This window comes from Pholcus phalangioides, unplaced genomic scaffold, assembly GCF_987345545.1.
Source record: "Pholcus phalangioides strain wild (caught in Gottingen) unplaced genomic scaffold, Ppha-v1.0 ptg000003l_1, whole genome shotgun sequence".
Classification (NCBI taxonomy): domain Eukaryota; kingdom Metazoa; phylum Arthropoda; class Arachnida; order Araneae; family Pholcidae; genus Pholcus; species Pholcus phalangioides.
Window position 1 is genome coordinate 31,276,062 of NW_028301596.1, and position 27,824 is coordinate 31,303,885.

Sequence of the window (27,824 nt, forward strand, 5' to 3'; positions counted from 1 at the left end):
TCCGCGGGCCATTGGGTGAGCATGTATGGCGTAGAGACTAGTAGGACAAACGTAGAATCAATTACTTTAACGAAGAGAAAAGATTTCTCTCAGGGATTTTCCAATGAAATGAATCATTGGTTACGTTGGGAAAAGATGTATCAGGTTCATCTCTTGACACAATGAATTAGAACTTCTTTTAAAGAAGAGGGGAGGGGCCTCCCTCTCTATATATATTTCTTCTCTCATACATGTACTCATTTTATTTATTAATTTCTTCTGTCATACTATACCGTACTAGTTGAAATTTCTATCTACAATTTCTATCAGTCGTTGAGTAATAAGCAACACAGTTACTCATCTAGATTTTTCTTTTACATATACGGCACACCCCCAAGACTTCACTCAAGATATTGTTACCAGGTTGCTTGGTACCGTGATTGTCAATTGCGATTTTCTCGCAATCCTTTATCGTCGACTGGTAGAAAGGCACAGAGTTATGTATGGCCCTTGACAACCTCGGCCGGTCGCACCTACAAATCATATTGCGGTAGCGCAGCTGGAGGTCCATACAAAAACCTCGCAAGGCCGACAAATTGTCCGAATCGAGCCGCGCAGCGTCTGGTCGAAAGGTGAATCCGCTTCGAATGAACACATGCATTTTTTTTCGAGTTCTATTTAACCCTTGCTGCACGTTACCTTCCTTTAAAAAATTAAAAAAAAAAAAATACGAAAGAAGAAATTCTCTGTCATTCTGGTCACGGTGACTTCTCGCAAGGTTTACCAGTAATAGATGAAGGCCCCGTGAGGGATTCATAATACTGTTCTTGTAAGATGAATCTAACTCTTCTTGGCACATGCGCACGTCCGTTGTCATCCGCCTACGTTGGTTCATGACATGAATAGACAAAACTTTGATCTCTAATGACCTCGTGGAAAAGAAAAATCGGTCTTTGACGCTTTTTGCCCCGGAACTAAGGAGAGAGAGAGAGAGAGAGAAAACCATTGTGGTTATATATTGTTACGTATAATAGTGATAGTCAACAGAATATGAACGAGGGGAGAAAAATATATTCTCTGTGAGAGAGAACAATTCGTCACTTTTTCTGTTGATGTAAAAAAAATGTAATAAGGAAGTATAGGATTTGGTGGTTTATGCAGACCAACCTGTTGCTCGCGAGCACCACGGTGCTTCCTAAAACACCCGTACTCTAGAAACACCTCCCGAAACTATCCTGAAACACCCGTAGTGCTCTATGCCCGTGTCCTATTCAGGGCCGTCTTAAGAGCATCATGGTCCCCCCGAGGCCAAGTGATTTTTCTGAGGCCCTACTGGGCGACTTCTCAAAAAATTCAACCACTTTCTATTTTTCTGAGGCCCCTCTTCTCTTGATGCCCCCGGGCCGTGCCGGGCCCATGCGTTAAGACGGCACTGGTCTGATTTCGTGCTCGAGATCACTTTATCAAAGTCCCGATTAAACGCGTTGTATAAATTTCATTCAAGTTCGTATATGAAACTTTCCGTAAGGACGCTCTTCTTTTGGTGATGGGTACAGGCAATCAGTGTTGTCCGAAAAAATAATTTTGAAGAGCAATTTCACTCCTCTTAAAAATTTCAAGGGGTAATTTTGTAAAAAGAGGGGTATTTTTTTTCATCAGCGACTAATAACTCTTTTAAAAGATATTATTTAAAATTTGAAAGAGTATTTTCACTCCTCGACGAAATTTGAAGGGGTAAAATTGAATTTTGATGCGCGAATCACACACGTGTAGAAGCGTATTGACGAACACTGCAGGCAATGCTCACGACTAGAAAAATGTTGAAGATCCCTAGGTTAGAGAAACGTTCAAATTTTTAAGGTAACTGCTTACTGCAGTATTTAAGACTTCAATGGTATAATTTATAAGAAGTCCCTAGAGACTCGGCACTCCCTGAAATAATGCGGACCGCTCAGTCAGTCTCAGTTAGGTATAATATATTTATTATTCAATTTTTAAGCAAACCCTATTCTTGCCATTGACAAATATACAAGGTATCCTATAAATTAGTAGACATAAAAATTCATAAAGATTGAAGCAATCGGTATATTTTAATTAAGTATTTGCGAAAAGTTATTCTCACGTGGGGGATTTCTTTGGATGTTCAGAAAAATAATTTAGTTCTAATTTTTTGTCGACGGAGGAAGCTGCACGAAAGCCAATTTCAGAATTCTGGATGCGAACATTTCTTTAACCTCTTCTGTGTCCGAAACGTTCTTAAAGCTTCATTCGGCGATTCGTGGCTAAGGTTAAAAAAACTTCACGAATAGTGTTTTATCCACCAATGGCCAACATCACAATGATTAATTCAGAAATGAGTTATAAATCGTACAGCCTGCATTTTATTTGACTCTTTTCAAGTGATTTGCTTTCGAGCAGCTCCTCTATCGACGAAGATTTGAACTAATTTTTATTTTCCCGTACCTATAAATAATACCTCCCTTCGTGAGAATAACTTTTTTGCAAACTGCTTTCAAATGTTAAAATTCCTTCATTTATTATGAATTTCTAAATTATTTACGAATGAGATGAAGAAGACGAAAGAGTTCGGTACTTTGCACCAACTTCAGGGGAAACTTTGTCTAAAAACTACTGTAATTGGGCCGTCAGCGATCGGGAAGCAATACAAGATGTCTACAAATGATTGGAGAGATATCAACATTTATTGTAGGCATATTACTTGACACATAATCAGGAAGTTTGATAGTTCTTCTAAAATACTTTTTTAAATATTTCATTGACTACAAGGGTATATTTCACTACAGGGGTATGATACACGCAGAACAAAAGGGGAGTCAACGCCTCACCGCAGTAGGGCGATTGCCCTCACTCTAATTTTCATTGTTATAGGCGATGGGGAAAGGAGAGGATTTTGAAACTTCTCAGACATATTATTTAAATAACCAGTAATCATATGTAAAAATTATATGCAATTTGTTCAAGAAATTGGAAGAGCGTTGAAAAATGTGTTGCTTTCGCGTCCTCTGCTGCTTATATAAAACATTAATATCTGAATATGCATGTTATAAGCATGTTTATCTCTTCTTTTGAAAATTTTATGCTGTAAGTTATTATTGTGATAAAATTTATTACAGTTGAGCTCAATCGTAAAGAAATTTGACGCAGACAAATATCGATTAACATAATTTTGTTTAATTTTGTTTCTACCGGGAAAATTTTTCAATCAAGATTTTGTTGCAGTAATTTTGCGTGACAATATTAATTAGTGTGGTTGTTTGGCTTCATCTATTTTTGACACACTTTAAATACTATTTAAATACTATCAAAATAACACTTGGTTCACTTGAATTGGATAATTAGTCTTTGTGAGCTATAGTCCCGTATATGGACCCATGTCGAATCCGAAAAGTCGAAAATCGTGAGTTCACTTTGCGCGCAGGCAGTTCCTGAATTCCTGCCGCCATAATGCCAAAGTGATGGTAATCTGGCAAAACTTTCATTTTTCTTCTTTAAAACGAGACCAAGATGGATTTGGTATGACTATTTTTGCTTGAGTAATTGACGTTTGGAATCACTTCGATAGAAACTGTCGCTCATTTGGGTGCGATTGTTCCCCTCTCCCCACACTCGGCACCGATTTTAAATACGTTTTCACGTCGAAAAGGCTGCCAGTTAAGGTTTGAAAATGAAATTTTTTGAGTTGTTACCGTCTTGAACCAGCCCGTCGATATAAATAAAAACAGCTATTTTCCATGAGTCTTGTTCACTATATGGTACTCATTGCAGCATCCAAGATCACTCGAAATCATCTGATATTATGTGTTCAATTAAACACCCATTTATGGTGGCATTATTCTTATTTGAATTTGAGTTGCTATAACGAGTGCTCTTCACCTGATGGTGTGTATAAACCAGGCATCTTCAACCCGTTTCTCGCGAGCACCACGGTGCTGCTTTCTGCAGTACTCAATGCTCGTGTCCGATTTCATGCTCACGAGCACTTGATCAACGCTCGATTCAAACATCTAGTAAAAATTGCATTCAAGGATTGAAATCATCTTAATTTCATGTATTTGTAGGCTAAACTTGCTGTGTAAGGGGGCTCTTCTTTTGATGATGGGTATAGACAGTGCTCGCGACTGGAAAATGATTGAAGACCTTTACCAAGGGTGCTCAACCTATAGGAGATTGCGGATCATTTCATTGCTTTGAAAACGTGTGTTGGGCCACTTTAGCGATCCGGAACAGCACCACGGGTCATTTACGTGATCTCTAAATGCGCCGCGGGTCACTCAAGCAATCTGCAGGCTTAAGTATGCCGCGGGTTTTATCTGTAAATGTGCTGGGGGTCATTTAAGTGATCTGTAAATAAACTGTCGCTGTGGTCTCTTGGAGTGATCTGGAAATGTGCCGTTCACTTCATTTTTAAGATTAGATCTCGCGAGCCACATTATATAATTCCGAGAGCCACGTTTGGCCCGTGGGTCATGGGTTGGGCAGGTATGGTGTAAACAGTACTCGCGACTCGGAAAAAAGGTTGAAAATCCTGTGATTAACAGTTTCTTTGGATATTTCGTCACTACGGTATTTACTTCTACAACTACGTGGACGATGCAAGTGTGTTTCGAAGATCCGCTTTAGCGCGTATAACATGGACGTTGAAGCGACAGAAATCCGGTGGCTCCCCGCGGGGCAGGTCGCTGCCACGCGCCACGTGTCTTTCCCAATCGGATCGAGATTGATTTAGGTTGTATTTTCTTTGCATGTTAAAGTGATGTTTTTTCTATTTCAAGAACTGTCTGCGACAACCTCATTTTATTATAGCGCGAATGACCCAAACGGTTTTTATTATTATTATTATTATTGTAACTTACGCGTATGCAAACTGATGGTTTTCTGTCAAGAGTGTCGGAGGTATCCAACTGTGGGCACGTGGGCGTCATTCCTTGACCTTTGGGATGTCGAATGCACAGGTACAACAGCAATTCTTCATAAGTTCTCTCTGTCTCTCTCTCTCTGAATTCCCAAGGTTTTTTTTTGGCTCTCTTGCGACTCTCGCGATAACATGACTCAGAATGTCATCATTGGTTCTAGAAATAATAATAACCTTCCCAATAACACAAATTTTTTTTTGTACAGATAAGAATCTTTAAAACTTATTTGTCTTGCTACAAAGTTTTCTGAAGGAATCAAAATGGGTGGAGGCAGTGTCGTCGATACGGCTGCAATTTCCAACGTGGATACCTTTTTTACATTGCAATACAATTTATTTGGTATGCTGAAACTGGGGACTTCATATAAATATTGTAGGACTTGTGTCTCAACGAGATTCACTCCCTATTTCCTGAGAAATAGTGTATTAGAGTACCTCATTTCAAAAGTGTACCACGCTCCTGGTATAGTAACCAGGAGACGTATCAACACTAGTGAGGTGCAGTTGAACTTGTATCAGAAAGATCTATCAGTAGACAAAACACAAATAACGCTCACGTGTTGTATGTTACTGCCAAAGCCCGAAGTAGTCCACTTCGCGAAGTAGCCAGCCCAGTTTACCGGCCAATGTCCAAAATTCGGGTTTCCGCCGGTCACTATATATTGATACCTATGATTCGGGTCATCGCCGCATTGGCGTATTTTCTGGTGATAATTATGGCCATTTATAATTAGTCATAGTTAACCATAACTATGGCAACCCTAACGCTCAAAAGAATCTGATTATCTTAGTGATACATATATATATGGATCGACATATATACGAGCCGGCCAAAGCCCGAATTTCGGACAATTGGCCGGGTCAACCGGGCTTTGGCAGTAACATATATATATACAGAGTTCCCCCACACACAAATTCGTAGATAATTTAAAAATTGAAGGAATTGGCATATTTGTGAATGCAGTTTTGCGAAAAAGTTATTCTCACGAAAGAGGATGTTCTTTTAATTTAACTTTTTGGCCGATGTAAGGCGTTGCACGATCACTGGGAATGCGTAAATCAGAGTATTATAAAAATGTAGGGTGTGTGATTAACACCTCATTTCTGAATTTTCCTGTTGAATTTTCCACTTACCAGTAACAACATTGGTGAATTCGCACTATTGACGGAACTGTTTTACCCAAGCCACGAATCGGTGGCTGAAGCTTCCCGTACGTTTCAGACACAGAATAGATTGAAGAAAGGTCCAAGAATTATGTAATTTGATTTCGTAAAGCGCCCTCTAGCGATGAAAATCTGAACTAATTTTTTTCTTTAAAAAAAAAAAATAATAATAATAATAATAATAATAATAATCTAACCCCTTAGTGAGAATAACATTTTCGTAAACCACATTCAAATATACAATGAATTTCAATATTATTTACGAATTCATGGGACACCCTGTAATTCCACGATGAGTTGCTTCTCGAACTTTTCGTTACGCGAACTTTTCTGTGCTCACAGTAGGGCCACTCAAGTGGGCCACTCAAGTACACATCAACACCAAAGGGTATTTTGCCTACAAACAGTACTACCTCACTATATATGTACCAAAAGTATATGCCTACCAAATATTCATAGAATTGATTATTGATGATGAAATGAAAGACACACAAACGAAACATTACACTGAAACAAATGCACTTTAATGTATTTTATCACTTGATGAGTTTACTGAAAGGTAAACAAGTTGTGTATGCGCACTTTTTTTTTTGATTACCGATATATCGGCGCTAACCAACATACAATCTCGAAATAACTTAATAATCAATCGTGCACTCTTCTCGTAATAGAGTAATCAATATTATGTTTGTCGCAAATACACACACATATTATATATACATACTTCATTCTGTTTTCAACACGAGTTAATCAGATTCCGCAGAAAAGCGTTGTATCGGGGTAAATAAAAAATATTAAAGGAGATTTTTTTTTAATAGCAAATAAGCCACCCAGCGTGTATTATTCACATTAGGTTCTCTTTTGAATCTTCACAGTCATAATAATTGGCACGTGTTGAAACTTCCGTTGGCACATCTTTGTACTGACTGACTTCGTACAGCAGTACGAGTGATTCAATAGCGATCAATAGAGTCCGAGTAATTTCCTCGATGTGTAAAAAAAATCTCATAGATCTGCATAATTTGAGGGAAAGTTAGAAACATTAAAAAAAAAAATTATACATATATACAGGGTGTCTCGTAAATGGTTTGAAAATTCATAGAAATTGATGCACTTGAATGCAAAAGTTATATTCACGAGGGAGAGGGTTATTTTGGTTGGAAAAAAAATTCAATTTTAAAATTTTTGTTGATAAAGAGAGCTGCGTGGAAGCAAATCATTGAAAATATGCATATCAGAGACCCTGATATAATGCAGGGTATCATCATAAAATGCAGGGTATACAGATTAACTGCTCATTTTCGATTTTTCCCGTTACTGGCGCTTACATCAGGTTTTCATTGTGATGTTGACATTGGGAGACTATATATTTGTGAAGCTGTTTTACCTTAACCACGATTCACCGGTGAAGCTTTGTGGATGTTTCAAACACAGAAAGGATTGAAAAAGGGTTCAGGTCCAATTAATAAGGATTTCGTTTGTGCAGCGCTCTCTATTGATAAAAACTGGAGTTAATTTTTTTCCTGTGAAATATAACCCCCTTCGTGAGAACAACTTTTTTTGCAAACCGTATTCCGATATACAAATTCCTTCAATTTCTATGAATTACGAATTACGTACATCGAGACACTCTAAGTACAGTGGTAATTTTCTTATACTGTTCTTAATTGGTCGGTAGTTACTGATGTTAGAGCGAAGGCAGTCGAGAAACTCCGGCATTGATTCATAAATCAAATTGTTATGCATAAAGCTAAAGCCGTTCACCCACAGGTCTGAAACATTTAAAGCAGGGGTGCACAACCTTTTCGGTCCGCGGGTCAGGCATGCGGTATTTCTGCCGTTAGCGGGTCTTGGCCGTTCCACCTTAAGAGAGGGAGTTTCAAAAGAAACTTCATATAATGATAATTTTAACTCCGTCAGTCACATATTCTCACATATTTTGTCGAACATACTTTTTTATGGTGAATTTTGACTTGTAGTACCCAGCATTTTTCGGCGATTTTTCAGTAACTTCAGCGATCGTTGCCAACTTCACTTGCTTTTGACAACTTTTTTAGGACGTAATAGCTAAATTTACTTTACTTTGAAAATTCTTTTCGGCTGTTTAAATTTGCAAACTTTACCATTTTTATAAGATAAATGGAAATGTAGAGATGCTGATATTTACCATTTTTTATGAAAGAAATGTGGAAAAACATGTATTTTATTATACACTGTGTACTTTTTTTGTATTTCTTTATAGACTGAAATTTTTTTCGGTTTCAAGTAGAAAATTTCTTTGCAATCGACGATTTTTTCTGGCTGTGATGGCAACTTTACTTCTTGCCTTTGACAAAGATTTTAGCTCTAAATGACAACTTGCTTTTGACAATCTTTGACGGCTTTAGTTGGCAACTTTACTTGCGTTTGACAATTTTTGGTTGTATAAATGGACACTCTTTGACTGTAAATAACAACTTGCCTTCCGTAACAATATCTCGTATTTTTAATGAAAGAAATATGGTCATCATCCGAGTTGTTAATCGCGTTGTGTGTTATTTGGTAATTGTTCTACAGGAATTTAATTTCACGGGCCGGATGGAACCCATGGGCGGACCATATTTGACCCGCGGGCTGGAGGTTGTGCACCCCTGACTTAAAGGATTTATACAAAAAAAAAAGTCTGAAAAATCTTCACGGGATAAATTTCAATAATGGCGTCTATTGACATGCGTTTAATTGTTTTTTCCATATGTATATATATTATGTATAAGCGAGAGAGAAGAACAATTTTCCAAGGTTTCAAATCAATATCCAGATTGGTAAAGTACTAATATACATTCAACTTTGGCTATAGTTTTGGTTTCATTTTCTGGTGAATGTCTTTCTTTTTATTTCGATATGTACAAATAAGAAAATTGCATTGCATGTTCTAGGAGATGAAAACGACAGACAACAATAATAATAATAATAATTAGGAAAAGCGCAAAAAAAAGCATTTTTCTGTACAAAATGGGCGTGACAGGAGCCATGGCCGCGCGCACACATTCGGCTGAAATTGTTCGAATCGTGGCGAGTTTATGTCGTTTTGTGATAATATTTTGTGTGTGTGTGTGTGAGTGAGTTAAGAAGCCTGGATCACTTTGTCCTGCTTGTGTATTTCGTCGGTATGCAGGCTACGTGTCCTTCCCGACAGGAAAGCTTTGTTGCAGTGGTTCTCGTTGCACTTGAGGAGTTCGTGGGCGTGATATTTCTCGTAATGTTCTCTGAGCACGATGTTTTCGTGGAACTTTTTCTCGCAGATGTCGCAAGAGTACCTTCCCTCGGTGTCCGGCTTGAGATCTTCTTCGAGTTTTACGGGCTGGTCATCGCGTTGAGGTGGGGAATCCTGAGGACGAGGGCTCGAGGTGGGACTGCTCACGGAACTCAGTGGACTGTCTTTACCACTCCCGAGGCCGTCGTTCAGAGGGTGCCTGGTCGTGAGAGGCGCGGTCGTGGTAGGAGGTAGCATGAAGGCCGGGTGGAATCCGGGCATCATGTGACTCGGATACTGCGATCGGAGGAAACCGCTGTCCGTCGTCGCCGGCAGGCGATTGTGATAGAGTTCCGCGAAACTCAGCGGCAACGCTTGAGGGTCGTACAGCCTGGCGAAGAAGTCGCCGCGGATGGCGGCGTCCGCGGCGTGGTACGAATATATGGCGCTCTTGTCGAAAAACGGTGGTTGCTTCTCCGACGTGGTCGAGAGAAGTTTGCGGTGGAGGTTTAAATTGGCGCTGTGACGATCCCTGCTGCGCTTGGACGGGAAAGCGGCGTTGCAACCTTCCACTGTGCACTTGTGCATCAATTTTAAATGAACGTTTTGATAATGGGTCTTCACTCCGAAATGGTTCTGGAAGATTTTTCCGCAAGCGGTGCACCGCCTCGGGTTCTCCTTGTCGACGGGGATCTCGACGGCACCCACGATAGACGCGTCCCTGTAGACGGGTAACAGAGGCATCTGCTGGTCCTGGAGTGAATTTTCCGGGTCGCTGGTATTGTTTCCACCACTCATCTGCTGATGTAAAGATGGTGGTGAAATTAGAGAGGAAGGTGAATGGTGATTTTGTAGAAGTAGTGTCTGGTCACCGTGAGAGATAGGAAGAGGCGGAGGAGGCGTCTCACTGCGACTTGTCGTTGTCGAGGAACCTAAACCGAGTCCTGGTGCGTGGAAAGACACCCCTGAAGACGATCTGCCGAAGCTGTTCCTGTTGTTTCCCATGAGATTCGAGAAAGAACCCAGGGACAAAGATTCCAAGTGTCTCAGAGGGTTTTCGCTGATGTCATCGGCTTCACGATTCACTGTGCATTTCAGTTCGCTTTCTTTGGAGGGACTTTTGTTGTCCTCGCTGTCGAAGCCATTCTGCTGCTCCGTGTCATACTTTGGCGTCGGTGCAGCAGGGTAAACTACGGCGCTCATTGCCTGCGTTGAGTTGGCTATTAGAGGAGGGGGAGGTGGTGGCGGTGGCGGGGGAGAAGAACCGGACGTCCGGCTCTGTGTTTTTTCGGCGCTGTTTTTGTTACTATTGTGACCTGTTCGTGAACTGTCAACGTCTTCGTCGTCTTCGTCTTTGGAATCGAGACCATCCGAACTCAAATAGTCGGACTTGGAATCCATGATTCCGTTCTCTTCGTTCTCGTGGTCGATGTATGTGTCGCTTGACGAATCGTCCGTCGATACGTATTGCAAATCGTCGTCACTATTCACTTGACACTTCGTAGGGTTCATACTCTTCCGCTTCCTTACCCCTTTAGACGTATTTCTGTTACTGCTGTCCTTTATAGACAAGTCTATTCCTTCTTCTTGACTCTCGTTTCCTTGAGCTTCGACGAAGCTTTCTGTTCGACGTTTCTTCGTGAGTGACAGCGGCATGTTGTCGTTGGGGTCCACGATGATGGGGTTGCGGTTGTGCAGCTCTTCCGCGTGCCGCGAGAAGGAACGATTTTTTTCTCTGGATTTTTCACTCATCACACGGTCAATGTCCACTTCGTTCATTTCGTCCGTGTCCACATCTGCGTGGTTACTGATCGTGCCGCTCAACATAGGGTTATGAAACCCCGGTATTCCGACTGGAGGTATCACTGGGTAGGGATTGGCAGAACGTCCGTCGTGAGGGTTTATTTTTCGCCGATAATTAGGTGTGTGTAGCTTAGGATTTGGATTGGCACTGTGACGGTTGCGGCTTCTTCTGGAACTGAACATCATATTGCATCCCTCTACCGTACATTTATGCATCTCTCGAAGGTGAACAGCACTGAAATGTATCTTTAGAGCACCCTTATCACAAAATGTCTTCAGACAGACGTGGCACTGTACTCTCTTCTTACCGGTTGCCGGGTTCGTTGATAACGTCGACAGGACCATGGTGTTCCACCTCCTCTTCATCGGGTTGGCGGATTTCCTCAGATGGCGAACTTTCCTGGCCGCGAAAACAGAGTCCATGTAGCTAGTCGTTGTCGTTGCAGAATTAGATCTGGTTAGATTGATGGCACTCGAACTGTCATCGTCCGAGAAACCAACGTCCGTCCCGCTGTAATTTGGACTGGCTGCGTTCAGCCTAGTGATGTCCGAGGTGAGATTCATCGATGTCGTGCTCGAAGTGGACACGGCCAACGTGGAAGCACCCGGTGATGACGAGGGGCTTCTGTATGGTACCACTGTGCCTCCGACGATACCGTCGTTGGGTCTCTCTTCCGGGGTTGCCCTGTCTCTTCTGTAGTCGTAGGGCTGCATGTTCTGTAATCTGTTTAAAGGTGAAAGTATCGCGGGGCTACCGCTATTGTTCAAGGGAGAAACAGCACTGGGTGACACTGACCGCGTCGAACTCACGCTGGATGAAGTCTGTCGGGGAACAGCCTTGACTGTCGGAGGTATAGACGAGCCTGAGAAGCTGTTCAACGCATGCGTCGATTGTTTCGGTGACGTGGTAGCATTGGAAATGACTGCAGCTGCTGACCGTTTAGTTCTTTCGATGAATCGCTTGATGTCCGATTCTGCTCGGGGAGAATGAACGACGAACTCGGGTTTCTCACAGCTCTCCTGGAGCAGCAACTGCTGGGCTATCGGCTTCGTCTCGCCGAACCGCAAAAACTGTTGAAGGATCAACGGTTCTTCTTCTCGAGATGCCATCAGCCATCGTTCCATTACGCGACCACTCTGGTCCTACAAAAAACCAAATACCGTCATCAGTGACAGAGAAAATGTCTACGATGTGTGACAAAATTTTATCATAAGTAAAATTTTCCAACAACCAAATTTTTGATAAACAATTTTTTTCAGCATAAAGTGACCAATTTAGTTTTTTCTTTTTACCATTTTTTTGTAACGGCTGACGTTTTGGAAGACACGGGACATATAATCTTGAGCCTAACATTGAAAATCTTTCACAGGAATAACAAAACGAAAAGTCTTGAAAATTATACAAATTATTGTACGAGTGCTCAGTATAACTGTAGTAAATTCATATTTTTATTTGACAACAAAATTTTTCTGATATTTGATGTCCCCTCCTCTATTTCATTCTACGAATAATACAGTATTTAACAAAAGGTCGAAAACTTGCTAAAATAGCGAACAGCTACTTTATTTGACAGCATTCACGAGTGTTCGATGCGTCTTCCATCACATCAAATCTCATTCTGAACGAGAGCTCATCTTAAAAGACCACGAACATTAAACTACAACAAAAAGATCAAAGTATTTTTGTAGATGGGGAGCTATTTCTAATAGTTATATCAATTTTATATTTATTATTATTTGTGGAGAATCACCCCCCCCCCCCCCATAAGCGGAATTCTATTTATATATTTATTTATTTTGTTGCTAAATAAAATCGGAATTTATTACATGAATTTTAGTTCAAACTCAAATGACGATTTGTTTAATTATTAGTGATTTTTGGTTAAACTTGTAGATGAGTCCCGTTAACTCATAAACCCCGTTTATATGTGCAATATTGCGTTAGCATTGCGATTTGTAGCACCCGCTTGACAACTTTTTTTCCTTCGTAAGGGAATTGAGAGCAGTTATTTGTGAAAATTCTTGAAGAGGGGTTTTATACCCACTTTGTCTATTTCCCATGTAAACGGGCTATAATGCACCACTGGCAAATTTTGAAAATTGTCAAATTGAAATTTTATCGACAAATGTCGGAATTGGTCAAATTTCGATTAGGTAAGACAAAAAAAAATTTTTTTTTCTTTCCTAGAGAGAGTGCAGAATATTGTGTTTTATTCTATACATGTTCTACCCATGGCCTGTGGACCAGATGTGGTCCTCTTAATACCTCAGTAGCGCAGTAGGCAGCGCGTCAGGCTCAAGATGTGGTACTCGAAGTCATCTGATGTGTCCCGTGTCCTCAAACATAATTTTTTTAAAAATGAGCTAATCGACACATTTTCATATGACATAATTATCCGCGGTGCAGTTCCACACTACTTGCGTAACGCGTGACATATTCCAAGATCACTGAAGTGGCCACCAGCTCATTTGCAAATCACTGAAGTTGCACATTCCCAGATCACTTAAGGGAACCGCGACACATCTGCATATTACTTGAGTGATCCGCGGCACAACCGTGACCCACGGAATATTTACATATCACCGCGAAAAAGCGACAGAGCAATTTGAGACCCATGGGGCATTTAAAAATCACCGCAGCGCAGTTCTAGAGCATTTAAGAAACCCGCTGCACCAGTGCCGTAACTAGCCATTCCCGTGCAAGATTTTGCATTCAGGCCCCCCCCCCTTTTCCAAGTGGGCCCTGTGCGGGTGCACCTACATAGATAACATACGTGACTCGCGGCACATTTAAAGATCACTTAATACGACACGTTTTTAAATGAATAAAGTAACTCGCACTCTTTAAAAGATTGAACGCCCTTTTGGTTTATTCAATGTCATTAGAATAACAAACGAGGAAACTATAATGATCACACATTGTAAATTACCTTAATCCCGTTGATGTGAAGTATCAAGTACCAAGGGGATTCAAACATCATCATTTTCATTATGTACCTTTTTGTGTCATTACTAGATATCAAAAAAACTTCCATATTTATTTATCTTGATTTTGAATTAAAATTTTTCCAGTGTGAAAAGAAACGCCTCTGCTTTTATTTTTTTAAAAGAGAAAGAATTTGGCCTTCATAATTTCGATTAGTTTTTTTTTTTTTTTTCCCTCGAGAACGATATATCAACATTCTGTGTAGTTTGTCGGAGTCAACAGATGGCGCTGCAAGTACTTCCGAAGTATCGTTCCGATAACGAAACAGCGGCTGCATCTTACCGTTTTCGGCCCTTGGAAACTTTTTTTAATGAGTGGTATGGAATTCATATCACGGAAGGATGGTTACGTTCTTTTCGCCGAATTCGATACTTATTTTAGGCTCTCAATAATTAAAGATCACAATACTTGTGATAACGTACATAGTTTTTTTATTTATTTGCTCGCAAGAAATAAATTTTTAACAAAATTTCAGAAAAGAAAATATTCGGTGTTCAACATGAAGAGGAAATATAATCAACGTAATCCATAAATAATAATAATAAAGGACCAGTGACAATAGTTTCGGCACTCATGGGTGCCGTTGCCAAAGGAGATAACAAAGCGTATACAACTCAGAAAACTTCGAAATAATTTTTTGAGGACTATATTGGCAACTCGAAGTCTCTTTTCCTGTGTTTAAGGAGTAGTTTTCGATTCAAAATATCTTGTTTAAGAGTGTTATTAGTACTTCTACTGCTACTTAACCGTACATGCACCTGGTACACATTCCTCAGCGGCATTCCCAACGAATCTGTTGCATACCGGAATGTGTACTGAGTGTATGTATGCCCTAACGTATTTATGATATCAGAATTTTATGCTTGCTCCGTGTGCTTGCTGGTGCTGCCATTTGCCTTCCATATTTTGAAATGAAGATGATGAATGCTTGAATTCTTTCATGTTATGTAAGTATCTCGTTGAAAGACTGTCGGCTGTCTGCGGAGAGGCTTTTTCGAGTGGGATGTTATTAGTACTGTAAAAATATGGATGTTGTACTTTCAGAGAGAAGTTGGTATTAATAGCCTATTTAGTTCGGTGATTTGTTTCGGTATCAGAGTTTTTGAATTCTGTTGTTAGTCATGTGATTAGTTTTGTCTGTTCAAATACCATTCATCAATTGTGATAAAGCAACGAAATAGATTAATTTATTACAATTGATGAATGGTATTTGAACAGACAAAACTAATCAACTAATCATATGACGTCTCTAACAATAAAATTCAGAAACTCTGATACCGAAACAAGACATCGAACTAAATGGGTTATTAATACCAACTTCTCTCTGAAAGTACAACACCCGTATTTCATATACTTAGGCCAACAGTTGATTTTCTGGATCAAAATTTGAAAATCAAAAATCATTCATTGTTGATTTTGAATCAACATTTGATTTTCAGGATCATCTCCGGAAACTTGAAGCTGTGATTTTCACCCCAATAATAAGGAGCTGAAAATCAGCACCATCTTTCCATGGTAAGCTGTTTTGTTCCGGATTGAAACGTCATCATGACCTTGATCTATTTTGACGTATTTTAGAAAGTGTATTGCATCGTCATTGAGTGACAGAAAATACGTTCTGGAAATTATATGAGTGTTATTTATCGGGGAGAAAAAAAATGTCAGTAAAGTATACTTTTTTAAAATTAATTTAAGACTCGCTATTAGATTTTGTTATCAACAGGCTCACTTTAGAATGATCAGGAAGAAAAGATAGAAGAGAATTATTCGATGACAACCATAATTTTTGGACAGATTATTTTATTTTTAGCTGAGTTTTATATATTGTATTCTTGTTTCTTCGTTTTACTCTCATTTATTTTGGTTTACTGTACTTGGATTTACGTAATTGATATCCATATTTGTTTTGAGTATTTTTTCCGTCATTTCGGGGAAAAATTCCTGTTGTTGTCTTTGTATTCAATTTTTCTTATAAAAGAAAGGACGCTTCCTTAAAAAGTAGTCCGTCACTATCAAGCACCTCGTGGATGCGAGTTACTTCTAAGAGAGAGTACATTAATTAAAGTTAAATAAAGACTCACATCCGTCACTTTATAAGTCCATAGTTTTTCACTACAAAGTAATTCTCATATTGTAATAATTTAAATGAACTTAAACTCTGCATAGCCCAACCAAGTATGAGGATTACAATCGCAGTTGTTGTAATGCTGAAACAAAATTACCCAACTCACATTAATACGGGGTAAAAAAAAAAGAGAAACACAACGTAGTGGGGACTGCGTTTTATCGCTCGGTGACTCGTATCCTCACGAGGCCTTCCAAAAAAAAAAAAAAAATAATAATAATAATAATAAAGCAGAGAAGGGAGAGTTGCTCACCGAAATCGTTTTATGGTTTACCACAAAACGACTCAACGATGGATATATAAGAGCCAGGACCTCTACGGTAGTACGCACCACACTCGAACGGACATGAGCGTCAACGCATATAAAAGGCCACGCAGGCGAAAGATGGGCCCAAACATTATAACCATTTCTTTCGCAGTATACCCGAAATGATTCCCAGGAGGAGGGGAAATCCAGGATACGCTTTTTTTTCCCTTCTACGCGCTCTATTCTGAGAATAAACATATCAAAGTATAATGTCCTAATATTGGTGACAACTGTGCGAGAGAAACAAAGAGAGAAAGAGGGGAGGAAGCACAAAGTATTATATCAGATAACAACTTAGAGATAGCAACGTAACATTCATCTTAATCCTAGTTCCTTTTTTACCCGTGTGATTGTAACCAAAAATTCTGAGTCAAATTTTAACTATTAGATCATCCGAAATATTAATGTACAAATTTATCTGATCGAAAGTTACATTTTAGCTACTTGATGTTATAATTTTCAAAAGCATGTAGACACGCTATTGCTCGATTGTTCATAAATATCTATGGAATATGCGAAAGTATTATGCAGACACAGTTGGTTTTTTCTTTTCACTAACCACTACTTTTTAATTATTTCTTTTATTTTCCTCGTAAAAGAATTGTCTTCTTTTTTGTTATTTTGTTCATTAATATGTGTTTTTGTTCGTTCCATTCATTATAAATTTGCAATGCGTCAATCAGTACGGGTCTCTTGACCCTTGGCTGACTTCTTTTTTTTTCTCATTTTGAATATTTGTAAGAAATGAAATTAAGTTGAAATTGAAAAATTGAAGTTCACGGAGATGTTACATGGGTTTGCAACATCTGTCTAACGATTTTCCTGACCAAAACTTATGAAAAAACAAATGTAATTCAAAATTTTAACCATTAAATGTGTAGCTATGGATATAGGCAGTGCCGTCTTAACGCATGGGCCCGGGGGTCTCACAAAAATGAGATCCGGTTGAAATTTCCTAGGATTTACCAGGTAGGGCCTCCGAAAAACCACTTGGCCCGGGGGCCCATGATACTCATAAGACGGCCCAGGATATAGGCAAATGGTTCTTTAAACGTTCATTACTGCAACCAGTTCGAAGATAAAAATTCAGAATCACCTTTTCACATAAGGTAAGATCATTATCTTTCCATTTAATCTCTTTAATTTTCCGGTAGATGTCTCAATTAATGACAACTACTCTTTGTTGTACATCATGCGCGATTTCGCAAATTTCTTGTTTTTGCATTTCTTTTTTTTCCCCGTAGGTAGTTATAAATATAGAAAGTGAAATCTCGATACGACGATACGCTGCGGACCAAGGAAAAATATCGTTTAGGGAAATTATCGTTATATCGAGCGGTGATGATCGTTAAAGAGAAATTATCGTTATATCGAGAGGTGATAATTAAACATTAGTTTCTCTGCAGGCATTTCCAAACAAGACTAGAAAAATATCGTTGTAAAGGGATTCATTGTTTTGTCGGCTATCGTTGTAGAGGTATTTATTGTTATATCGGGTATCGTTGTAATCTTTCACCGTATTACTTCAATACATTTATTTTATATGCGGTTTTATTGAGGTTTTGCCCATATTCAATACGTACTTGTATAAGTCGTACGATTCAAACTAAATTTTTTTAAATTATTTTTCCAGCTTTCAAAACGTGTCATTAAATATGAAAAAAATGATCAGAAAGCGCACATATACAAAAAAGAGTATTTAATGGTGAACTTGCCACATTTTCTTCAAGTTTCAGTTTTTTCTCCGACTTTTATCAAACATTTAAATATTTCTCTGATTTCTGTCGAATATTTTACACTTTCCCTGACTTTTGCCGAATGTTTCAAATTTTCCCTGACCATTTTTTCATATCTCCGACATTCTAGATCCCTGTAAAGCAGTGTCTCTGAAAGCGCGCGTCGCGGCAAGTTAGAGATATTCGTTGACGTGCCTATTCATGCTTTGAAGTGGTTCTTTTCTAAGTGAAAATATCTACTAAACTATTGTGGGGAGCCGCAAATGCATCATGAACTGAGTAAGGGAGCCGAGGGTAACAAAAATTTGAGAACCGCTGCTGTAAGATATTAAAAACTGATCAGTTCCTGAATGTGTTGGGACAGTTTTGAATTGAACAAGGCCGAGAAGAAATCGAAAGATTGGCATTTCCTGTAGAAAAGCATTTGGTAATTGATGCTTTAAAAGGAAGTTTGTATTGAAAACAAAAAGAAATGCTACACATAGGTACTACGCGAAGCAAATTTTGTTTCTTGAAGCATTTGGAGTTCCGTTCGATTTTTTTTCCATCCAAAAAAAAAAAAACCCAATCAATTTATCATTTGTTTGTACAAAAGAAAGCAAAAACAATAGAGAGGAAGGAAATTTAGGAAATTGATATCCATCCGGTAAATTTTCAAGAGTTTCAAAAACACCTGACAGAGTGTAATTAAGTGCTAATCACAAAAAACAAAAGAAAACTTTGTTTCAAAAGGAATCATGTCAGATTATATATAAGTGAAATAAGTGAATGAATTTCAGGTTACGCTAAACACATCCCGTGCTCATCCGCCATCTGCCGCTGTTTCAACATGTTGTTCACTTGAAAAAAAAAAAAGAGCACAAGCTATCGGATGTAATCGAAGGGTCTCGGAAATCGGTTTCACGGGGTTCAATCAATCCCAAAAGAGCAGTCAAGCGCGTATAAAAAAATAATATAGCTGCTGGATTATATTTAGCGTGGTTATCCTTAACCTACTATTACATATGTCTCTAAAAGTCTAGCTGACAGGGCATACGAAAAATGGCGAAATTTCATAGGATGTTCATAGGTTGGATCTAAAGAAACGCATCCGTGTTATTAACATATGAGTATTTACTTTCGGATAGTGATGTTATCTTTGATCTTGTACAAGATTACATTATATATAATCAATTACAAAGTTTAATTATCAATAAATGATTGCATCCCACCCTTTTGTTTCGAAAGAGGTGATGGAATCGTGAAACCTCCAACTCGTGTTTTAGATGCAAATCTTCTTGCTCGAATTTTGTTTGAGACTTCCCATCTAAATTGTAGACCAGCAAGCCAGCTGCTGTCTGATCGGATTTGGGCAGTGGCTATAGTGTCCAACAGCAATGTTTTCTAACCTGAAGCACATGTAACATAGGAAGTATGGGGTGGCCCATTCAGGGGTGCGGGAGAAATAATCAGGAAGCGATAAAAAAAAAAAGGAGAGAAAGTGCAAAACACGTTAGACATTAGTTATAAAACCCTTTAAACAAGATGATACGCAAGCGTTCTCATAGGAAGGAAGAGGTAAGCAAGTCTTTTATACTATAGGAGTACGCAGGCCTTCATCCATTTACGCCTACCATGTTACTATACTATTACTAGCAGTGCGAAGCATTTGCATTTCTAAGGATACGCAAAGCCTTATATGTTCTATGGAGGTACGGAAGCCACACACGCATTTCTAGAGGGCACTTCAAGCATCAGAGGTAGAGAACCAATATGTCGTAGATCAGTGGTTCTTGACCACTTTTCCACGGACCCCTTGATGGTCCTGGAAGCGGTTTCAGGGGATCTTAGACCTTTGATGGGAAAACAATTTTCCTATTGCTTTTACGTCATTACATGCTGAATATTTTTCAGATTATTCTAGATTAGGTCAGTGGTCTTCACCTAATTGGCAGAGGGGAAGGGGGTCCCTAGCCCTTGTCTCATTGGCACAGCACGGTCAGTGGAACACAAAACGTCACTAACACAAAAGATTAAGAACCCCTGTCCTATATAGAGAAAAAAATCGCTAAACTTAAACGAACTAAAAACGTAAAATCTCTAAAGTTCTTAACTTTGAATGCAAAAAAAAAAATAAATAAATAAAAGATGATAATTGATTATTAAGGGAGATGCAGCGTTATATGTTTACCTGCAACATGTATCCCCTGTTGTAGTCATCGCTCGTCCACCCGAATTCGTGTAGCGCCTGCAGTACTTCGTCCCTCCTCAACACGCTGAACAGTCTGTCTAGTAGAATCTTGAGTCTGACCGGAACGGCTTGAGTGCCGTATAACATGAGCGAAGCGACGTCGAATGCAATGCTAGGCTGCACCAGCTCCACTTGGTGGCAATTCAAGAGATGTGTGAAACCGAGTTTGTCCAGAGCTGTAAAAAAACATTAGATAAAATTACAATCACGGATTTTTTCATGACTACGATTTAACTACATCACTTTAAATCAATAGAAAGCAAAAGATAGCAATAGAATCACCGAAAATCGAAATTATTATTATCATCCAAGTATTGTTTTAAACCTTAGGCCAAAGGCCACTTCAATGGCTTGAAAACGTTTGCGGGCCACTCATTTAAGTGATGCGGAACAGCACCGCTAGTTATGTAAGTGATATGTAAATGCACCACGGACCGCTTGAGTGATCTGGAACTGTGACACGGGTCACGCAAGTATCTATATGTGCCGCGGTTCATTCACGTAACATCTAAATATGTCGTGGCCACTTAAGTGATCGGGGAATGTAACGCGGGACACTTAAGGGATTTGTAAATATGCTTTGGGTAACTTAAGTGATCTCTGGGAATGTGCTGCGGATCACTTTTAGTAACTTGGAATTGTACCGTTGGCCACTTAATTGATTTGAAACCACGCCGCAGGTTACTTAAGTAATATATAAATGTGCCGCGAGTAGCTTAAGTGATCAGGAACTGCGCCACGGTGATATGTAAAATATGCTGCGTGTCATTTTTGTCAACAGAGGCCACTGCACAAAAACAAATCGGGAGTTATTGGACATGAACTTTTAATCAATCCCTTCTGCGTCCGAAACGTTAAAGCTTCAGCCGGTGATTCACGACAGAGGTGAAACTTCAATAGTGTTTTATCCCCTAACGTCAACATCACAATGCAAAGCTTATGTAAGCACCAGTAACAGGAAAAATTAAAATATAGGTGTTAATCGTACACACTGCAGTTTATAGGACTCTGATTTTTTTGCCATATGCCCAGTGATTTGCTTTCGTGAAGCGCTCTGCATCGACAAAAATTTGAACTATTTTTTAAAGGTCAAAAATATTCCCCTTCGTTTAGAATAACTTTTTAGCAAACCGCATTTAAATCGAAACCAATTCGTTCAATTTTTATGAATGTTTTAGCTATTTACGAATTTATGGGACACCCTGTATATAAATTCAATGAAATCATATTCTTGTATACAGCGGTAATTCTGAAATAGCGCAGTTTTAATAGCTAAGAAAGGACAACATGCGACTTGGTACAGAACGGGTCACGTGCTTCCCTGAGGAAATCAAACATGGGGGAAAAATATTTTTTTTACTCGATTTATAATAACTTTCTTACAATTTGAAATGAAGGTTAATTAACTACTCAAAAAATTCAGGTTCTTACTCCAACCGACAAGTGTACCCTTTCCCATACAAACAACGTAAGTCCACGTTCGACTCATGATTTTCCGAAGAATTAAAATGAAACGGAATAAACAAAAGTAGCGCGTCGAAACTGATTGAGCGAAATTGTCTGTCGGATACATTACAGAGTCATAACCTGAATACATTAAACGAAGTATCAGTTTGTCATTTCGAAACGAACGCGATTAAACAACGGTGATATCCCTCGACCTACTCAAGTGGTCAACAAAAATGTTTTCGGGGTCTCAACAGATCCTCAGTTGACCGAACAAAAAGCTACGCCCTATAATATGATGGAGAGGAGAGAGAGCTTACACACACACAAGAGAAAGGCAATAGAGCTATGGATCGGTTCTCCTCAGTCAAAGTGCTGCTTCTTGTGTAAGCTTTTGTCTGTCAGGAGATGATTGGTTACTTTCTAGTAAATGAAGCGTGAGTATTTTTTTCATTTTTTGCTGGAGGCTCAGCTCGTTTTCTTTCTCGGACACCCATGGAATATGAAAGAAACAAAGAATAATAATAATACCAGGCGAAAAAGAAGTCTTCCAAGTTGATAACTTTGAAAGGTCGCTGATGTCAACTAGAGTTTTCGAATAACATAATTGGAGAGAGAAAAGAAAAACCTCACTCACTCTTCGGAGAATAATAAAAAACGTTGTTCTTTTTTTCGGTGCGGTTCGAACACGAGAACACCTTGGGATTTTTCAGCGCCCACCTTCGATTTTTATTATATTCCTTTCATTTTGTTCTTTTGGTTTTCCTCTCACCACTCGCTCCGTCCGTACTCGGTTATTGCTAACCAAGTCTGGACCGAATCACCTCTATCAAGTCACGTTTGACGAAATTTTTTTCTTTTATATACATTATTTTTTTTTCTTACCCTTGTCTTAAGACCTTCTGAGAGAGTTAGCGTGTACGTATTTATCTACGTATATATCTACGTGGCTTATACGTACGGGTCGTGATTGAACCCACCCTCTTCAGTACTTCAATATCAGGTTTGCCATTCCTCTAGATATTGGGTGTCTCTTTTTTTGGCAAATTAACGCTGTGCCTGCTCTCGGCATGTAAGCTTGTTTAGATATGCCGCTGTGGTTTTTACCTTGACGTTTGATAATAATGATATGTAATATGTTAGATGGGGTGATGATCTAGCACTATCGATTAATGATCGTGTATTCCGTAAAAAAAAATAATAATAATAAAAAAAAAAAATCAAAAATTAAACGACAGAGAAAACGACTAACCTTTAACTCTAAAACTTTCAAAGAGAATGTGCCTTTTTTTCTCAACCAAACCTATAGGATCCCATTAGGTAGTTTTTAGTACTTTTGGCTTCTATTATCCAACCCAGCGCTCTCACCATGAGCAACATCTCCCGCTTTGAGCAACACTACTATAAAACCTTCTAGGACGGTTTCAAGACACACTCTGTCCCGCTTAATAGGACAACGGATAAACGGGAACCCCGCTTAAACGGAAAAAATCCTCGGGGACCAAAACCCTGACAATATTTAAGTTCCCCTCAACTTAATATGATAAATGACGACTTAATATGATAATACTTTTCCCCGCTTAATTGATTACGCTTCTCTCACACACACACACAGAAAAAACACATAATATTTTTATTGAATGAAACATTCGGAACTAATGGAGAAAATATGTTACTATAAGTTCAGATAAATACATTTGAGAGTAAGTACTGGTCTCCAAGTATTCAAGTTGTCTTCAATACGTACATTTAATTATTTTATTTTGGTTCTCTATTAAGCCAATAGACGGCGCTAACTTTCCTAATGAAAAGTGAAAATCTTAGGTATTATAATCATTGTAATTAAATATAATTTTCGTTTCATTTTTGATGTCTGATTTATTCGAGAAGCTTTATTAATATTGATCCTTCATCAGTTTTCAATATACAAACTATACTAACGGTGTAAAATGGCAATTGAATTGTTGTCCTGCATAATCGGATGCCTCGCTTAATCTGGTATTTGTGCTGAAATCGTTCAATTCTGATTTTTCAATTGTTACATTCAATCACGTACATAACGACGCTCCACCTAATATAAAGTCTATAAGTGGTTGTCCTCACCGATTTCCATAAAAAATAATGTCAATGAATCTCATTTTGTAACGTCAACGACCTCGCATATAATGACGCATTTTGGGCACTTTTTCTTTCGGTGTGTGGAGGTTATTCCGAGAAAAATGCATAGAATTTTATCGGAGCACGATGATGATTGGTCTGGCTGTTTTTTGTTGATAACTATGGAATTATAAATGGCCGTCGATCGTGGTTCGAGTGAACGATGATTCACTCGTAGACAACATAGAAACATTTGTAGAGCCGTATATCATTAATTGTTAGGTTGTTTTAATATCCATAGAACTTCTAAATATGGAAAGTGAATGACAGCACCAGTAGAACACGAAACAAATATAATTCTGACAGCATAAATACGTTATGGTCACGCATATATTCATACGCACACGTTCCGACATGTAACCGATTTGTTAGGAATTCCGCAAAGGAATGTGTACGAGGTGCAGGTACGGTGAAGTAGTAGTAATTATCTATGATAGCTAGTAAGTGTTCCAACTTACTTCTTCAAAAATCACCAAGTAGCCATATTTTGTGCCATAAATTTTTTTTTAAAAATAATTTTAATAAAAAAAAATCCTCTTGTTAAATAAAGTATGCAACACCATAGTGTTGAGACACAGCACGTTTCAAGACATTTGAATGAGTAGTTGCTCGAAAAAATGTTCCTTATATAACAGAAAACTTTTAGAAAAAAGCATTTAGTGGAAAACATCAGCATATATAATGCCTGCTAGTAGTTTATATTAAAATATTTTTAAAATATTTCTAGTAGAGGGTAGAACAAAAACTTTAACACAGACGCAGAAAATTTCATAGTATTTGAAAATTGAAAAATTCTATATAAAATGTTTTTTTTTGGAAAATTTACATTCACCACCCTCCTTAATTTGTTTCGGAACTATTTAAATTAGGGGGAGGGGGAGAGAAGCAATCACTTCTCGTGATAGCATCATCAGAGGTAATATTATATTATTTCATACAGGAATCTTAAAAACTCTCAACTTCCGTTTTAACGACACCACGGTGGTAACACGATCCCACTGTCAAATGTCATAACAACCGCATTTGACGGCATATATTCGAAAATAAAAACTAGTCAACTAAACTAGAGGACAAAAACTAACGAGATTTACTCATTAGAAGAAAAAAAATCGAGACACTATACGCGATGGTTCGTCGAACAGGATAGAAGAAGAAGCTTTTTGACAAGCTGAAACGCGCAGCCGCGAAAAACAAATAGACAGCGTGAAAATTTGCAAGAACGTGTTCCCTCTTCTAGTACTATTATATGATTTTTTTTTTCCTCTCTAATCTCAGATTCCGATCTTCAGATGCTCTTCTTCTTCGTGTGAGACTGACTCTCTACTATGCATATAAAAGGCAGAGATAGATGAAGATAGACACATAGAGAGAGTCTAGCTTTCTCTTTGTGTGCTTGCTCCTCACCTGAGCGTCATTACGAAAAAGAGAAGAAAAGGGTCTTATTTTTTTCTTTACGGTGTGTGTCCTCGGACCCGGAACCAACAGATACCCTGAGGTGATGGGCGGCAACCATTCGGACCGAACAAGAAGAGCCGCTTGCTTCTTTTCGCTTATAAAAACTCCATCTTCTTCGTCCACTATACTACGGTATGAGTGTGTATTATAGCTTTGGCACCCCTATCGCTACGAATGGTTTTTAGTTCGAAGCAATTAATGGATAAATCGATGAAAAACTCAGTGATTTGACTTCATAAAGGAACATTTGAATGGTAATAATAATGGTAGTAAAATAAAATTTAGCTGATATCCATTAATGATAGATAATTTTTTTATTAGAGTTTGTTTCAAAAGAGTTACCGCATATTAGAAAAGTTTTTTTCTTTTCAATTATTATTAATAATATCCAATGACTTCAAGATTCATCAAGGGAGTCTCAGGGAAAGATACCGATTGAAAAATACTAAAAACAAAGAAAATTAAGGAAAACTAAGGTGTAAATTGCTCACAAGATATTTTTCATGACAGGATTCCCAACAGAATCTGTTTTTCTTGTGTGCTTTTTTAAACTGAAAAACTTATCTTAAACCTCTCTCCCCCCAACTAAAACTGAAGAAAGAAATATCATTTAAAAAATCTTGACCTTTCAAATTTATTTCGAATTTCAGTCTTTTCCCCCTTCACAGAATGTTTACCCGACATTTATTAACCTTTTATACCTTGACGGTACTTTAAAGTACCAAATTAGGTAATTTGTTTTAAACTAACTGTTTCAAAACATTTTTTTTTTGCCGTTAATTAGAACTAAAATGACCAAATAATTTACATGATAAATATTTATTATTATCATTATACTGTATTTATAGTTTCATATTAATTTATTATAATTTTCTTCTTATTATACTTTTCATAATGTCCGATATAAAGGGTTTAATACTTGCATATTTCCCCGAAGTTTGCAAATATTTTACATTTGCCCTGACTTTCCCAGCTCCCCCCCCCCCAACATCTTGAAGTGGGCAAACAGGATTTCTCATGCTCTCCTTTCCTGTAAATTTGCGTTATAAAAATAAAAAAATATTAAGGTGGGTCTCGGTTATCACAAACCGAAGCGATTTCCTATGCGAGATCTATGACCACCACGGTTGTAGAGAGGTGGTGCTCAACCGGGGGGGGGGGGGAGTATATGGCCTCTTTGGCTCTGTTGAAAATCAAGTAAAAAATGAGCATGGCATGAGAATAACGAGGCCATAGAGATCTGAAAAAAAAAAATTACATAAGAAGAAACAAAATTTAAAAGTAGAGTGATATAGAGATGTTATTTTTTCAAAAACGTAACATTACATGTAATGCTGTGATGAAATTGAAAGCGTAAATTTTGAGAGAAAAGGTGAGATTAATTATAGAACCCAGTAGAAAAAATACAAGAAGGAGTCCAACTGGGCTTTGAGACTAACTTTATTTACAAAAAAAAAAAAAAAACATGCACTCACAAACGTATTTAGAAATTAATTTAATGAGTAGAAAAACTTCTGTTCTGGATGTCGGGGCACTGGTTAAAACAGGGGTCAAAAAGAAAAGAAAAAAGTTAAGAAACACGCAACAGAGTAGGAATCGGACGTTCTTACGTTTTAGTGTGAGTTTTTTCATTAAATTAAATGATGCTAATTTTTATGTTTATTAGGAAATAATTTAATTTACTACAAACATTTATGATAGCATAATACAGGATAGGTTCTCTCTCTGTCCTCGCTTTGGAAGAAAAATGGAAAGTTGTTTTTCGGAGTTGACAAGGCTTAGAACTAATGCCTTTGGCCGCACCCCACGTGGAAATAAAACAATGCGGATAAGAGGAACGTATCCGCATGTAGCTCCTACAGATGAAAATTGATTCCTTTCCTCCTCCTCTTCTTCTCTTCAGGAGGAGGAGGGGAATATAAGGAGGGCAAAAACAGCAGATACGAAGTTTTATGACAACCTAAGATTTAGCGTAATATCGCCGAAACGGAGACATGTTATTAATAGGCCAAAAGGTTAGATATGAGGGCGGGTGGCGACAATCCGCCTTCTTCAGATTTTCCCCTCCATCCTCTCTTTTATACGGTATATGGGAGCGGCCTTAACAAATGCGTTTCCACATATCTCTGTCATACGTTCCTATTCTTTCGACACTTCCGGAAAAATAATGTAAAACGTCCACCCCATGGCTAGGCTGTATCGTAGGAGAAGCAAGTCCGTGTAAAAGTTGGAGAGAGAGAGAGAAAAAGGAAAAAAAGCGTCCTTTTGCAT

The 27,824-nt window shown here is 38.4% G+C and overlaps 1 protein-coding gene across 2 annotated transcripts in view; it reads right to left on the reverse strand.

Moving 5' to 3' along the window:
- Positions 1–6,586: 6,586 nt before the first annotated feature.
- The window catches only part of LOC149088405 (zinc finger protein basonuclin-2-like), a 175,131-nt gene continuing 153,893 nt past the window's right edge, over positions 6,587–27,824 (reverse strand). For both annotated transcript variants that reach the window (XM_089247493.1, XM_089247494.1), the window contains 2 exons: positions 20,436–20,671; positions 6,587–12,254 (listed from right to left, as the gene is read on the reverse strand). In XM_089247493.1, the coding sequence (XP_089103619.1) occupies positions 9,180–12,254; positions 20,436–20,671 (3,311 nt within the window). In that variant the 3' untranslated portion in view covers positions 6,587–9,179. The remainder of the gene's footprint in view (positions 12,255–20,435; positions 20,672–27,824) is intronic.